The following is a 14,848-nucleotide window of genomic DNA, read 5'->3' on the forward strand; positions in this document are numbered from 1 at the left end:
GTTATAGGTTTTATTTGGGTTTTGGACATTTCTTCTAATATATATATATATATATGTAATTCAGCAACTTAACATTATATACGATTAATTCATGCATTTTACATCATGTTCACATCAAAGTCAATCATCTGCATTTTATCGTACTAGGCTACAACAACAAAAATATATTCGAGGCTTATATACAAAAAAAATCCCATTTGCTTCCAATTTCGATAAGAATGATACTTGTGTGCTTTTTTTTAAATAGTCAAAACACCTCTACTTCGTCTACCATCCCACATTCCACCTTTTCCACTTCTCCAATCTAATCCTCTATTTTCTAACCAATCTATTGCAGCAGAACTACTACTTAAACAATTAAACCAAACTTTTTCATTTTTTGTAAAATTATTTTCTAACATATATGCTAAATGTCTATGAAATAAAGGAAAAATAAGTCCATAAGAAGTTGAAAGTGAAATAAATTGTGAAACTACATGAGAAGGAGTTGAAGAATAATTTGAAAATAAAGCGGGACTATTAAATAACGAAAAAAGAAGAAAGAATTAACAATTTTTTGTCATCAAATAATTTTAAAAAGCTTACTTTGCTAATAAACCTCTTGCAGCCATTACTCCTGTAACACCTGTTTTTTCTCTCATATTTATTACATCTTCATAAGTCCATATATCTCCATTACCTGTACATGGAACTTGACCATTAACAGTTTCTACAGCAAATTTAATACCTTCTAAATTAACTGGATCAGTTGAAGGTTGATGTCTTGTTCTACCATGAATAGAAAGATATGATATACCAGCTTGAAGAGCATTTCGAATCAAAGTTTCAGTTTGCCTAAAAAGGAAAAATAGTAAATCAAAGTTGAAGGTTTAATTAGCTCTCCAGGATTCAAGTTTTGAATACAATTTAAATCTAGATGAAAATGATACTTACTTTTGATCAGGATCAATTCTAATTTTAATTGAAACACTCCAACCCCAACCCATTCTATCTCTAACTGATCTAATCATTTCTCTAACTAATTCAGGTTTTCTTAATAAAGCACATCCAATACCTTCATTATATGCCCAACGTTGTGGACATCCACAATTTAAATCAATTCCATCAACAAAAGGTGAAATTAATTCACAAGCATCAATTAAAGATTTTGAATTTGGTGAAGCAAATTGTGCAATTAAATTTCCTCTAATTAATTCTGAATTTTTATTAGGTTTAATTGGTGTTGAAGGTATTCTATTTTGATAATTTCCTTTATAATATGTAATTAAATCATTAGTATCATTCTTTCTATCATCTTCAGGATGATTTAATCTAATAACTTGTTTTACTTTTTTATTTGAATTTGAATTTAATGAAGGATTCATCCAATATAAACCTCTTTCACAAGAACTTGTTGAAAAATCTGATATTCTAGCTATTTGTGCTCTTGAAAATTCTTCAGCTAATATCATAGGTGTATGTGTAATTTGAGTTTCATATAATGAAACTAAATGTCTAAAAGGTAATTTTGAACATCTTACTAAAGGTGCTAAAATATTAGGTTCATAATGTGATAATAATTCTGAAGGTGGTAAAGTAAGTGGTTCAGGAAGTTCTGCATAGAGCTGTTCGTCGGTCGCGTCAAAGTCAACCGATGGCATATTCAAGAAGCTTTAGTCGTGGACGAAGTCGAAGATAGAGGTTCGGCGGTAGAAAATAGGATTGAATACAGTAGAGTAGTTCACAGATGAAGGAAGATTAGATATACATGACGAAAAATGTTCACAAATCCGCATCTCAGTGAACTCGAAAAGTGGAGGTCAAAGAAATGGTTTACGGAAATGACGGCTCTGAGAGAAATCCGCAAAGACATGCTAAGAAAACACAGAGGCCCAAAATATGAAAAGTGCATGCTTATATGATAATATTCGTACTTTTAATGCCATTATGATGATTATAGGGAACCTATTAATTGTACAATAAATATATCTGGTCGTCATTTCATGTCTCGACGACCGCTCTTCCTTCGACAGCTTCCAAGATACATCTCATCCCCGCTCGGTCAGCCACAAGGACCTATCGCCTGACTTCTTTGCTGTAAGTTTGAATTGCCATACAAGGATAGATAGTGATGGTTAATCATACGAAGAGAGGTTGAAGGGTATTCGGAACAACAAGGAAAAATGCGTTTAAAAGTTGGGCAAGACATATTCAATCAGTATTTTGACTTCATCAGTGGAATCCGAATCGGATGAGGGCGATGTACTTACTCTAATAATCCCTTTGCTTCGTTCACTTTACCAGCCAAATAAGGTGACCCACCCCTATCAGGATGATTGGCCAACATCAGACGTCTATGAGCATCCTTCAGTTTATTCGACGTTATTGGGTCTCTGAATCAAGTACGAAGCATGTCAGCCAGATGAATAGCTTCAATTCTCAGTATGGTAGGTCGAACAGATCTCGCGGTACCTCTCAGAGGCATCTAGGAATACCATACTCGGCTAAATGTCAAGGTATTGCACTCACTTCAAGCCTAATACCTGTAATGCTTCTGCTTTATCCATCTTTCCTTTAAATCCACCTTTCAAGAATTTATCCGCACCACTTGCTGATGCTCTAAACATTTGATATCCTACTCGACCTGCTAATCCTGCTCCTAGGAGACTGAGTCCGATTACTGTTGCCGAAGCCATGATGATGAGGGCGATAAATTGGTTTGACAAGTGAATTATTCGATATAGGTCGGATCTTAATATTCGTTTTGGGCGATCGCAATTAAAAGAATGCGTGTTTCTGTCGAGTATGATCGAGTGACGTCTACCTTGATATGAATTTATACAACTTTGAGAGTATAATTGGCGGCAATAACAAATATCCTATGCATGACTCTTCATCCGAAATCTCAACAATAATCACTTCGATGAAATTGCTTCCGTCGAGGCGAGCCATCATGCCACATTAACGAAAACACCGTAGCGATAACGCCGAAAAAGCGAAACTGCCACCTAATTTTCAATTTTCAACACCCTCACCCTCGTGCTCACTACCAGCATTATTGGAATAATACTTCTAATCAAATTCATTAAACATCTCTTTTCCTTTCTCTTCAACCCTCAAAAAATACAAAAAGCTTGACTTCTGTTTTACCCGTCAAAAGAGCAGCAAAAATGGCCCCCGTCAAGAAATCCAAATCCGCCAAAGCTTCCGAATCTATCAACACTAGATTACAACTTGTTGTCAAGTCCGGAAAGGTGTGTTTGGTGTTTCATTGGACGTTTGGTTTGAATGGATGAAATACAGTGGAATAGATTATGATGGGGTAGATGAATGGGGATGGATTTGAAGAAAATGTGAAAAGGAAACAAGTCGCTGATTGGTATGATTGATATTAGTTCACTCTCGGTTACAAGCAAGCTCTTAAGCAATTGAGATCCGGAAAATGTGAGTACAATAAAAACTCCCAAGGGATGATCTACGGACCATTTCCTTTGTTTTTATGGAGGCTGGAGCCGTAAGGCTGAGAAGGTTCTCCTTGCTGACTGTTTCGTTATCTATTCTATGCTTTTCCCTATTCATTTAATCAACCAAAATCGACAAATAATGAATACTCTTTCATCTATTACTTACGATATCCTACTGACCATCCCATGATGCGTTCTTGGATGGACATCGACAATAATCACAAAATTAAAATCACACCATAAATAGCCAAGCTCATCTTGATCTCCAAGAACTGTCCTCCCATCAGAAAATCCGAACTTGAGTACTACGCTATGTTGTAAGTACCAAACCGTCCTCACTTTGAGTCAAACGTGCTGATTCTAAGGGGATATAACAGGTCCAAGACCAACGTCCACCACTACGATGGTTCTAACGTTGACCTCGGTACCGCCGCCGGTAAAATGTACAGAGTCGGTGTGATGTCCATCCAAGACGCTGGGGACTCTGACCTTGTGAGTTGTTCAGAAGTCGAACCTTTTTTGTAAACAACGGCTAACTCGATGTCCGTTATTTCAGCTCCAAGTTGAGACCGCTTAAACGTGATGCAGGTATTTTTAGCTCATGCATTGTATTTATACGGGTACCATTTTCCCCTTGGGTCCTGCATCGCAAGCACAAAAAGCAGATAACATGGAGATGAAAGCATAAAGACATTCCATTAAATGGAGTTGTTGTTGTTGGGAATCTGACTGCATAGTTTCATTAAACATTACCTCCGAGTTATTCTCATGATCTTTACTTCAGTGCCTCTATCAAGAGCTGAATCCCAAAATGTCGGATTTTCTTCATCCATACGTGGTAAATCAATAATATCGACCCGTAGACGACATTGCTCTGAAGATCATTATCAGGTTTACATCCTGTTAGCTAAATCAGGAAAGAAATGACTGACCACATGTGTCTAAGAATAGATTGAAAGTTTGACAATTCCGTATTGTAGCTGAAATGATAGCTTGTACATCATCATCCTTTCTACCAATTAAAACGCTAATTGCATTGATTAAAGGCTGTACGAGATCTGGATCGTATATCTAGCAAAAGGAATCAGCGTTGTGGTCTTTGTATTATTCAGGAATGTCTGAATGAGACATACCACATCAGCAGCTATTATTGTCCTTTTTTCTTCATTCAATTGTTTCCATATATTAGGTCTAACCTCCAATGGTATTGAAGCGTCTGTCCAATCGAGAGATTTAACGCTAATGCTCCTAGACGTTGACAAATCTGAAAAATCCAGCTTTAGCGTTAAGATTTTCATCTGCGAATATTGTAGATATCTGGCTGAATTAAAAATTGGGTAAAACTCACTCAATGATACATTATACTTCAACCTTGCTAAAGGAGTTTGTGATTCGCCTTCTTGATAAGTTTTGTCAAATCCAAATTGATCTTCTTCTTGATCTTTTCCTAAATCAGTTGAAACTACATCAAAATTTAATTGAGCTAATAATATCGATAAAAATCCAGTTCCTGCTCCTAGTTCTATTATACCTTTTCCTTTTGTCTTTGAATTTGAATTATATTGAGGGAATATAAATCCAGGATTATGTAGTATATGATGAGCAAGATGAATTGCAGCTGTCCTATATATATGACACTCGATTATATAAACAATCATATACACTAATTGGGATCTATGTATGTTGAATGAAATATAGACGAACCATGTTCTTAAACCTGTTGTACCTCCTTGAATGGCAATTTGTTCTTCAAGTAATATTATTTCCCGATTTAATTGCTCATTTGAAATTGAAATTGAAGATAAAAGATAATTTGGTGGAATATCATATATAAAAGTTCGAAAAGATGTTTTAGGGCTATGATTTACTTTTAAAGATCAATTCTCAAGCTCTTTTTTTTTTGGAGGTTTATTTGATTAAATTAATTCGAAAAGTAACTTACGCTATTGAAGGTCCAGCTTGATTATTCGAATCAGAAACCATTAATTCAATTAAAACATCATAAAACGTTTCATTGATTTCCTATTTTCTCAAATCATTATCAATTAATAACCTTATACACTCGGAAATAACAAGTCACAATTTTTATTATATTAGACACTTGATATATTTAATTATATAATATTGAAAAGACCTTTTTTGGTTGTTTTTTTGGATCAACTCACTAAATCATCATTCTTTAATTTCTTTAAACCTATTTCCATAAAATCCAATACTTTTCTCCAAAATTTCTTTCTATATTCATCTTCAGGTTGTATTTTATTCCCCAATAACTTATCAATTAAATAATTTTGATTATTTACATTTACTAATATTTCAGGTTCAGGTAAATTTATTAGATAAATAGGATATAGTGAAAAATATTGTCTTCGTAATTTATCGAGTGGATCCATTTGAACAAACCAGTCAAATCAAGATTTTCTTTGAAGTATATATGAATGTATATATCTGAATTATACGAGAACTTGGGAATGCCTTTGAATTAGATTCTTTGCAGGATTTATTGAATTGATTTTGAAAATCAGAATAAGTATCATTAATATCATGAAAAAAGTTGAAAGTGGACAAGTTGAGTGGAGGTCATTTTCTCTCATTTACTATTATGTCTCACTTTACCAATATTGAAAGGTCTACATGTGCTTCCACTGAATACATGTTATACATATTTATGCTTGGCATAATCAATTGCGGGTTGTAATATCATGCTATTATATGCACAAAGTATTAAGAGACCGTAAATCTATAATAACAATATCAGAGTATCTACTATACACTATACTTTACAATATAATCAATAGTCCATATCAAAAGCACGAAAATTGTTTTTGATATGCGCTTTGACTTGACTCTATACTTGTAGTATAAATACAGGCTTAATCATACCTATCGTAATCGTCCATCCCACTAACTCCTCCACCAATGTCACTTTCTCCTCCTGATCTGTCATCTCCACTTAAGAATTCAGATTTTACTCCACTACTTCTTCGTCTACCTTTATTAGTAGCACTTGGAGAAGTATTAATAGGTTGAGGAGCTTTAACTCCTTTATAAATCTTGTATTGTGATTCTGACATTGGTGTTCCATCGGGGTTTACAGGTAAAGGATGGGTGATAGCGCATTCTTGACCTTGCTCGGATTTATCTGAGCATCGCATGTAATTGTTAGTCGCGATCTTAGGTATAGTCACATTCCATTGCAAACTCACGATGTCGAGTTAACGCATCTAATCGAGCAAATTTCTTTCCGCATCCTTCACATTCAAAAGGTCTCAATCCTTCGTGTAATAGCATATGTCTTTTACAATCGTGTTGACGAGCAAATCCGACAACGGCTAACCGTGCGAAGCGAAGATTAGCTGAGTCACTTTTTACCCACCGTATGGAGCCTGACGTACCTTTCGGACAGCCGTCATACAGACATTTATACGGACGCTCGTCATTGTGCGAACGTAAGTGACCTTTAAGGTTGAAATGTCTAGTAAAGGTGCTTCCACATCCGGGAACTATACGGGTTATCAAGTTAGCATCGTGCCTCATCAAATGCAGTGGTGCTCACCTGGACATCTGAAGACTCCACTGTTGGTTCGCCGACTGGTCGAAGCGACTTCGGTAGCTACACTGGTGACTTTCTGTTTCGCGACTCGTTTTCTTCCACCGGTCTTTGTTGTAGCATTGATCGTCGTTGATGAAGGTATTGAGAGACCTTCAGGTAAGTCCATTCTATTCTCCATATTGGACCAGGTCGATCCTTGGGAAGATATCGACAGTGCAGGCGAAGCAGATCTGTAAGACGATGCTGAGGAGGTTCTAGAGTGTGACATTGATCGTCCTCTGTTCATGGGAGGTAAGAGCGATCCGTCGTTCGCTGTTATACTTTGTAAGAAGTCGGCTCTATATACAATAAGAACAACAAAGGATGATTAGCATAAGAATTTAGCACAGCTTTTCGACGCGATAACAGTGCACAGCTTGGGTCACCACCTATCCTTTCACCTCTCCTACACGAACACACACACAAACATCGCCTAGAGCAATCGCATGAAACCCATAAGGCACAGTCAAAACGGCAATCATCGATCGTCGTACCAAATGACCGGAATCAGGTACAAGATAAGCTTGAAACTTAGACTTACGTAGATCCTCCAGCACCAACTCCCCAGCCCGTCCCGACTCGTCCAAAATCTTCAGATTTCGCTGCTCTCTTGTGACCTCCACCACCGCTTATTCCCCTGACTACCCCAGGACGTAACGTACCGAATGGCGAGTTGTTATTTGCAGGGGTGAATTCGACTCCGTAACCAGGCGTTCCTGCACCCGCCGCTGGATGATTGGAAGATTCTCCACCAAGAGATCGTCGTCGGCCACTCGATACAGCTTGTTGTACGGGTGCAAGGAAAGATGTACTGGGAGCAGCGGTATTTTGGAAGTTTGTCGAATCTGACATTTGTCCGAATGTGGTGGTGTAAAATGGAGCAGAGGTCGTCCCAGGTAATTCGGAAGCAGAGTGGGGATATAATCCGATTGATTGATAGAATGCCATTGACGTAGGTGAAAATTCACCTGGCTCGTATTTGAGAAAACCCCCTCCGTTACCGCCATTTTGACTTTGGCCTGGTGACGCAGTACTGGTGTTCAACGGAGGTAATTTATTTCGTTGAGCTTGTAGCTGGCTCAATTGATGTTGTTGGCTGGAATCGATTGATTGATTTTGCTGTTGAGCCAATAGTAATTGCTGTAGAGCATCGTGCTGTGGTTGATTTTCTTGACCAGGTAATAGTCTGGGATCTAAGGTCGGACCGGTCGAGGTAGCATTCGGATCATTCTCGTCTATTCCCGTCCTCCATGCGTTAACTGTATTCATCCATTGATCTGGTATACTGTTATCCTGGATAACATCTTCAGTCATTCCGTGGTTACCGTTATTGTTGCCCACAAGAAGGTTCAGCAATGCTTGTCGATCGAACGAATCCGCCGTAGGTGAGGGAATAAAGGAATCTGATTTTGCCCTTGGTCTAGTGGATGCACCTGCGCCTAAGTGCCCTTGTTGCAGTGGCCAGCCTTGAGAAGCTTGGAACGCCATAGTTGCAGCGAAGTCAATTCCATTATTGTCGATATTTGCTTGACTCTGTTGACCAATCTGGTCAGATGATCCATGTTGCGCAAGTGAATGCGATTGAGGCGAAAGTACACTGAAGCCTTGTTGTTGATCACCTTGACCTTGTTGACCGTTTTGAGCTAATTGACCAGCACGCCTCAGTGCAGCGTCGAATAATCCTCTTCCGTCCCTCAGACCGCTAATCGGTGTACTAGGTTGTATATAGATCATTGGGCCATCGGCGTTTGGCGCTATCGGACTGATTCCCGCCATCCCCGTGAGACCCTCTAAAGCGGGATTCGCAGGGGGTAATAATCCTCCCATCACTGAGCCACCTAAATCACCCTGTCGTGGTACACTAGCACCTCTACGATTGCTTCCGCTAGGCCCGCCAACTACTGTCGTCACTATCGGTGGTAAGACAGGCGAAGGGGAGTTTTGACCAGGTATGATTAAGGCCGGTGGAGACTGAGGCTTGTTGAAGAATGGGGAATTCGCTTGCGAAGTTGTAGTCGTTACAGGGAATTGTCCTGTCACTGGTGGAGATATAAGATCGCCTATATCGTATTGCTGTGATTGAGCGAAAGGACTGGGTGATCGGGAGTTGGAGAAGGAGCCATGTCTTGAATGTCCGGATTGCATATCAGACTGTTGATTTTGGTATGACTGGGTGGAGTTAGGATCAGGGGTATGGGTGTGCTGAGCAAACGGAGAGTGTTCTCTGGACTGTTGCGCGGAGCTGTGATGTGAGGCGTTAGAGATACTGTAGGTGTAAGTTAGATCAGCCCATAGTCTCGACTTGCGCAAAATTAACACGACCAGCGTCAAAGTCGAAATTTGTACAAGCTTCTGCCCAAGAATTCCACATCCCATTTTGCGAATACAAACATCGCGCAGACACCGATCAAGCCGGCTATGATGCACTCACATTCGCTGTAGCTCATTGTTAAGAGCGTCCTGCTCGTTTAGATCCATCATCTCATTAATTCCATCTCCTTGACTATTTAGTTCACCCATATAGTTGCCAGCATATCCTTGCGAAGCCTCGACCTGTCCTACAAAGTCTTGGCTCCATGCATTGCTAGCGTTCTGGTTGTTTGGAATGAGGGCAGTATTTGTATAAGGTGAATATTGGTCATAGACTGATTGGTCGTTAAGCGAGTTCGCTGATCCAGGCGTCATGTAATCCAAGCCCGCCGACGAAGATGTGGGTATGGGAGAAGCGAAAGGACTGTGCTGTTGCTGTTGCGGTAGGTACGAGTGTTGTAAGGGTGGTTGTTGCTGTTGCTGCTGCAGGATGCCCCCACCTGAGACATTCGGCCATTGTTGCTGATGTTGAAACTGTTGATTGTTGTGCGTTTGCTGTGTACGTTGCCCTGCTCCACCAAACATGATATCTCCTATAGATGGCGAGGTATAACCTTGTGTCGGTGGATTTATACCTTGTTTAGGTGCAGTAGCAATTAGTGTACTATCAGCTTCGGGGTTGAAAGGTAACGATTCTTTCCTTAAAGATGATTGGCGTCGACTTCGAGTGACGTTAAACGTTCTACTCATGACATCGGATATGGACGATGATGACGATCCTGTTCCCCGTTGATCAACTCCATTCATGGACGCATTACTGCTTTTATTATTCAAGCTTTGAGGTTCCTCGACATATCCACCATTAGTTCCAGATGTGATATGTTGTTGTTGTTGGTGTTGGTCTAATTGAGAGTAAGGTGGTTGAGTTTGGAAAGCGTAAGCGTTGAATGACGATGAAGTAGATGATCGTCTAGGAGGTTGTTGTGAGGAAAAGATAGCGTCGAATGAGGGTGGTGATTGATCTGCCATCCTGGCTGCGGCTGCTGCAGAGTCTAAGATAACGCTGCCAAGACTTGCGGATAAAAGTCCAACTGATAAAGAAAAGGCTATGCGATGGCAGATGGTCAGTTGACGAATGCGATAGTGTGGAGATGAGCCAAGGAATTGTAATTTGATGATTACTGAGTTTTATGATCAATATGCTTACTCTAAGTTCAAGATGCTTCCTCTACTTTCGAACAGCTTTGACTTTTCCCATCCAGCGTAACTTGATCCTAAATATTTACTTCTGGTCTATGTTACCGTCTTTATCCTAACTCCAGTATCCCTTGATCCCCTTCTTGTGCAATGATGATCGTAACGCAAATCTTATCAGAAGCATCCGAAAAATCGAAATGCGTCCCGAGTTTCCTCCAAGCTTATCAATCTAAAAAAAAAGCGATGACGATAACGATGATAATTCGAAGGCGATGAAAGGTTGAGCTTCATCCGTTACTTTTGTTTTTGTACCAATTACACTAGCGCCGGCGTCGGGGCGATGCAATTGCTACTTGACTCGCGCGAACGGTGATCTCGGTGCCGTGGTGGTATTGCTTAGACTATGTTATTTGGTATGAATCCTTTGCTTGACCTTGACAAAGAATATGTTGATGAGAATGCTGTGTGACCTATTGATGATGCCAGAAGAGTGCATATTAATCATCGAAAGCACATGGTGTCAAATGTAATGTCGGCAAATAAACAGATTATATCATTCCCATTAGAAAAGAATCGTAATTAGATCTAAAACGGCATAGGGATTTAAGGCATTGGGCGGGATAACGAGAGCTTAGTCTAGCTAATAACGAAAATCCTCCGGTCCACTTCTTTCAGCAGTTGCGAAGATAGCCCTAAATCCGTCGCGAATTGGTGAGTTTTCTTTTGCAGGTATACAGGCTTTCTTCCGCTGAGAGGAGGTCCTGGTATCTTTTGCACATACCGCGATGTCAGAGCTATTTACGGAACCTCGGAGGTGATACAAGCTTAATCTGAAAAAAGGCACTCTCCTTTCAGGTAATTTTTCGTGGCGAAGTCTATAAAATGGGAGGGAATAAATAAATTTCATTATTTGTACTGACAACAATCGGGTCCGAATCCGTTTGACACCAAAGGGGCAGATCATTTGATCGCTCATCTTCGTCTTTACGTTATTCGAAATCCATTTCAATAGTATTAAATTGACTAAAAGTTAGACAAGAGACAAAATGAATACTGCAGGATCTGTCGTATGTTCTAACTTTGGGATTTGCTTGAGATTGTCGCTAACCTCGGTCATTTGTCTAGGCATACGGTTGGGGCGTGAGTATCCGAGTTATAACGAGACTCGCAGAAACTCTAGTCGTATGTTGATGATCTGCCTTCATTAGGTTCTTATTGTAGCTGCCGGCGTTTCTTTCTACTACGCTAAGAAGGAAATAGATGCGAGGCGGAAGGATGCAACTTTAAGAGGAAATAGACCATTGGAAAAGCTTTCTTGTGAGTATGGAACATCTGCTGCGAAACACCTACAACAGTTTTTAGCCCTGTTTTGTCCCTATGTTGAGATTCGGCTAACATCTCATTCGCAATACAGGGGAAGAGAAGATTGCTCAACAAGCTTCACTGGGAGATAAAAATCTAAAACCCGTTCAGAATAGTATACCCAAAGATGCGTTCAAATTACCACCTGAAGGGAAATAGTCGACCTCCATTTCGCATTGACCAAAATTTCTGAACACTATGTTACATGCATTGTATATTCTATGAAGGGTATCCATGGTCCCTTCTATTCCGTTCCGGTTCTATACATACAAGGGTTTGTTCAACGGGCGATAGGGGTACATCGCCGAGTCTTCCATCATAATCTCCAACTTGCCTTGGAGTAGACCTCTTCTCGGTTATCCGTTTGTCATCCTGCTTCTTTACTTGATCTTCAGCTTCTTCGACAAATACTGTATCTTGATTGTCTCCGCCCTCAGCTTCCTCTTTAATCTTTTTCAATTTTTCAAATTCTTGTACAGCAGGATCTAAATCTCTCCATCTACCTAAAAAACCATGAAAACTTGCTGCCCAAGGTCTTTGTTCTTCTTCTTCAAAAGGACTAACACTTGAAAATGAACCAGCAGGTAAAATCAAAACATCTCCGATTCTAGTAGGTTCCTTTTTATGTAACAACTGGCTTGGTTGAAATCCATATCTGATTAATAAATATCTATAAACGCAATCTGAAAAGACTCCTGGTCCAGTCCATTCTAATGCTGTCTCAGCTATAAATTCTGTCTTTGCTTCTTCCAATTTTAATTTCATTTCTTCTGATTTTTTCAAAGTTCTACCTAATGCATCTAAGAAAATTGGATGTCCAGGTCTAGCCATGAATGTCCATTGAGTAATTTGTACTGCTCTTGAAAGTCCTACTTCTCTCCAATTTGTCCAACCGAATTCAATAGCATCGCTTTCAACACTAATTACCAATGCAGGTTCACCTAGTTCATTCCCATCATCTACTAATGGTCCATCGTATATTTTTGATCTTCCATTTGGAAAATCTGTTATTCCATCTATCGAGTTGGTACTATGTTCAGGAGAGAAACTCGAGAGAGGATGAGAGGATGGTAGATGCTGAGAAGTTGTCAAGGAGAGTAATCGGGATAAATGAGTTAATAGTGGAGATGTTTCATGATGATATGGAATTCCCCATTCGTCTGCGTGGATTATTGGAGCTGTATCACTATCGGTATATATACCTCCTTCAACTAACATAGCCATATATCTGAAAATATCCGTTTTCAGAACTTGTCTAGGTAAATTCAGCCAGATTGATTCAGCTTTTGTCTTGCCGAAAACTTGATTAACCCAAGCTTTTAATGTATTATCGTCAAAATATTTAATCTTCCAATCAGGCATGATTTCTTTCCATCTACCAAATTGCCAAGGTAAATCGTCGATAGATTTATCAGTGGTTATCACTTGTTGAGGTCTAGGGGGAAGGGGAGAGACAGGTGGTCGTAGTGATAATCTAGATAGAACAGGAGCCAAGTATGTTGGCGGTGTAATTTCAATAGATTGAGATGGCAAAAGGTAGTTCTTATACGTCGATAGCAATTCTCTAGTATATTCTTCTAAAGATATATTACCCAATTTAAGACCGTATTCTTCGTAATCATGTTTAGGGTCAAAACCATTTTGTAGATCTTCGATATGAGATAACATGTATCTTTCGATTCCACTAGTAGGTATTACATCAGGTAAAGCACCTTCCCATCTGAAATTTTTCCGTAGCTCTCCCAGATCATCCTCCTTTATATATTGTTCCTCGCTTGATCCGAAGCCTATCCATTCTTTCCATATTGACACCGAGGCTCTTTCTGTTCCACTCCTGAGTTTATCCTGTTCAGGCCAAAAACAATGGGTAGAAGGTGATGTATAATCCCTTAATACATCTTGAGGAAAAGCATATTCGACAGTTGGTTGAGTGAATTTTGTGTATAAAAGTAGAGAGAATAAAGGTATTGTCAACAGTAAAACGGAAATTCGGGCTTTTATAGAAGAGAAAAGTAACATTCCTTTGCTTCTCAGATCTTTTCTCCAAACGGGATATTGGTCCTTTAGTCGTGTAGCAACCGTCTGAGAATGATCATCATCCTGAATACGAATTCAAATTCAACGTTTTTGTCAAGCTTTAAATAGTCGGACATGGGTCGCTTGTTGACTTGAATTACTATTTATTCACAGCTCTCGCAGTTTTCTCACCGCGCAATATGAAATGATTATTCTTTGGATCAGGTTTATTCCGTCATTTCTTTTAACTTTTTATTCTTCTAAAATGTGGAGTCTCCATAAACACACCTAAGCTATTTTAAATCTAAAACATCCTTAAAAAAAAACAAAGATTAGTTTCAATTTCATACTCTCTAGCACCTAAGTATCTGGAAGACCATAATTCAACCTGTTGAGGGAGCGTTACATTCACTACCATGTCCTCGCCGCTACCACCTCGTCCACCCTCACGTAAAGGACCGAATCCATTCCTTCTTCTAGGTTTAGTCGTGGTCAGCTCAGCTTCATTTTTCATATTGGCTGAAAAGCGTCATAACGATCAACAAAATTCAGGGCGAGCAAGAAGAAAAGAAATGGCAAATCCTTTATTACCATCTAGAGAGGCTGAACTAGTGGATTTACCGCCGAGGAGGAAAGTTGAGTAGATTGAGCTATCCATATATTGAGCGAAGATCCTAATTTTGGTATGTCGCGGCCCACGAATCAATAATTTCGGCTCATGAATCTGCTGATACATGTTTCGTCGCAGTAACAATATATCTATTCATATACATCTGCATGCAATTAAGCTATATCCTTGGTCGGGTTTCTAGACCGGATAACTCATAAGGACGTGAAATCGATTCGAGTGAAGTCGAGTCCAGTCAGTGGCGTCGCTTGTATCCTTTCCTTCTTTCTCATATGTCTCAAAGGAACTTGGGTCAACGTC

The 14,848-nt window shown here is 39.4% G+C and overlaps 8 protein-coding genes across 8 annotated transcripts; 3 read left to right on the forward strand and 5 right to left on the reverse strand.

Annotated features, from left to right (window-relative positions):
• Nucleotides 1-239: 239 nt before the first annotated feature.
• I206_104203 (uncharacterized protein) lies at nucleotides 240-1,640 on the reverse strand (the record flags this gene model as incomplete). The annotated part of the gene is made up of 3 exons (XM_019155959.1): nucleotides 240-516; nucleotides 586-834; nucleotides 934-1,640. The coding sequence occupies 3 exons, from the start codon at nucleotides 1,638-1,640 to the stop codon at nucleotides 240-242; spliced, it is 1,233 nt and encodes a 410-aa protein (XP_019010917.1).
• A 605-nt stretch (nucleotides 1,641-2,245) lies between these two features.
• On the reverse strand, nucleotides 2,246-2,675 carry I206_104204 (uncharacterized protein; the record flags this gene model as incomplete). Its single annotated transcript, XM_019155958.1, has 2 exons — nucleotides 2,246-2,372; nucleotides 2,509-2,675. The coding sequence occupies 2 exons, from the start codon at nucleotides 2,673-2,675 to the stop codon at nucleotides 2,246-2,248; spliced, it is 294 nt and encodes a 97-aa protein (XP_019010916.1).
• Nucleotides 2,676-3,149: 474 nt separating this feature from the next.
• I206_104205 (60S ribosomal protein eL30) lies at nucleotides 3,150-4,020 on the forward strand (the record flags this gene model as incomplete). Its single annotated transcript, XM_019155957.1, has 5 exons — nucleotides 3,150-3,233; nucleotides 3,375-3,423; nucleotides 3,691-3,760; nucleotides 3,821-3,935; nucleotides 4,000-4,020. 5 exons carry the CDS (start codon nucleotides 3,150-3,152, stop codon nucleotides 4,018-4,020), a joined length of 339 nt encoding a protein of 112 aa, XP_019010915.1.
• A 172-nt stretch (nucleotides 4,021-4,192) lies between these two features.
• Nucleotides 4,193-5,836, reverse strand: I206_104206 (uncharacterized protein; the record flags this gene model as incomplete). The annotated part of the gene is made up of 7 exons (XM_070202917.1): nucleotides 4,193-4,317; nucleotides 4,376-4,514; nucleotides 4,577-4,707; nucleotides 4,792-5,066; nucleotides 5,148-5,300; nucleotides 5,386-5,465; nucleotides 5,609-5,836. The coding sequence occupies 7 exons, from the start codon at nucleotides 5,834-5,836 to the stop codon at nucleotides 4,193-4,195; spliced, it is 1,131 nt and encodes a 376-aa protein (XP_070059018.1).
• Nucleotides 5,837-6,316: 480 nt separating this feature from the next.
• Nucleotides 6,317-10,374, reverse strand: I206_104207 (uncharacterized protein; the record flags this gene model as incomplete). Its single annotated transcript, XM_019155955.1, has 6 exons — nucleotides 6,317-6,585; nucleotides 6,650-6,775; nucleotides 6,839-6,946; nucleotides 7,000-7,334; nucleotides 7,577-9,301; nucleotides 9,467-10,374. 6 exons carry the CDS (start codon nucleotides 10,372-10,374, stop codon nucleotides 6,317-6,319), a joined length of 3,471 nt encoding a protein of 1,156 aa, XP_019010913.1.
• Nucleotides 10,375-11,588: 1,214 nt separating this feature from the next.
• Nucleotides 11,589-12,063, forward strand: I206_104208 (uncharacterized protein; the record flags this gene model as incomplete). The annotated part of the gene is made up of 4 exons (XM_019155954.1): nucleotides 11,589-11,609; nucleotides 11,668-11,682; nucleotides 11,751-11,859; nucleotides 11,957-12,063. 4 exons carry the CDS (start codon nucleotides 11,589-11,591, stop codon nucleotides 12,061-12,063), a joined length of 252 nt encoding a protein of 83 aa, XP_019010912.1.
• A 60-nt stretch (nucleotides 12,064-12,123) lies between these two features.
• Nucleotides 12,124-13,923, reverse strand: I206_104209 (uncharacterized protein; the record flags this gene model as incomplete). Its single annotated transcript, XM_019155953.1, has 1 exon — nucleotides 12,124-13,923. One exon carries the CDS (start codon nucleotides 13,921-13,923, stop codon nucleotides 12,124-12,126), a length of 1,800 nt encoding a protein of 599 aa, XP_019010911.1.
• A 413-nt stretch (nucleotides 13,924-14,336) lies between these two features.
• I206_104210 (uncharacterized protein) lies at nucleotides 14,337-14,564 on the forward strand (the record flags this gene model as incomplete). Its single annotated transcript, XM_019155952.1, has 1 exon — nucleotides 14,337-14,564. The coding sequence occupies one exon, from the start codon at nucleotides 14,337-14,339 to the stop codon at nucleotides 14,562-14,564; it is 228 nt and encodes a 75-aa protein (XP_019010910.1).
• Between the last annotated feature and the right edge of the window lie 284 nt (nucleotides 14,565-14,848).

Source organism: Kwoniella pini, chromosome 5 (assembly GCF_000512605.2).
Source record: "Kwoniella pini CBS 10737 chromosome 5, complete sequence".
Lineage (NCBI taxonomy): Eukaryota > Fungi > Basidiomycota > Tremellomycetes > Tremellales > Cryptococcaceae > Kwoniella > Kwoniella pini.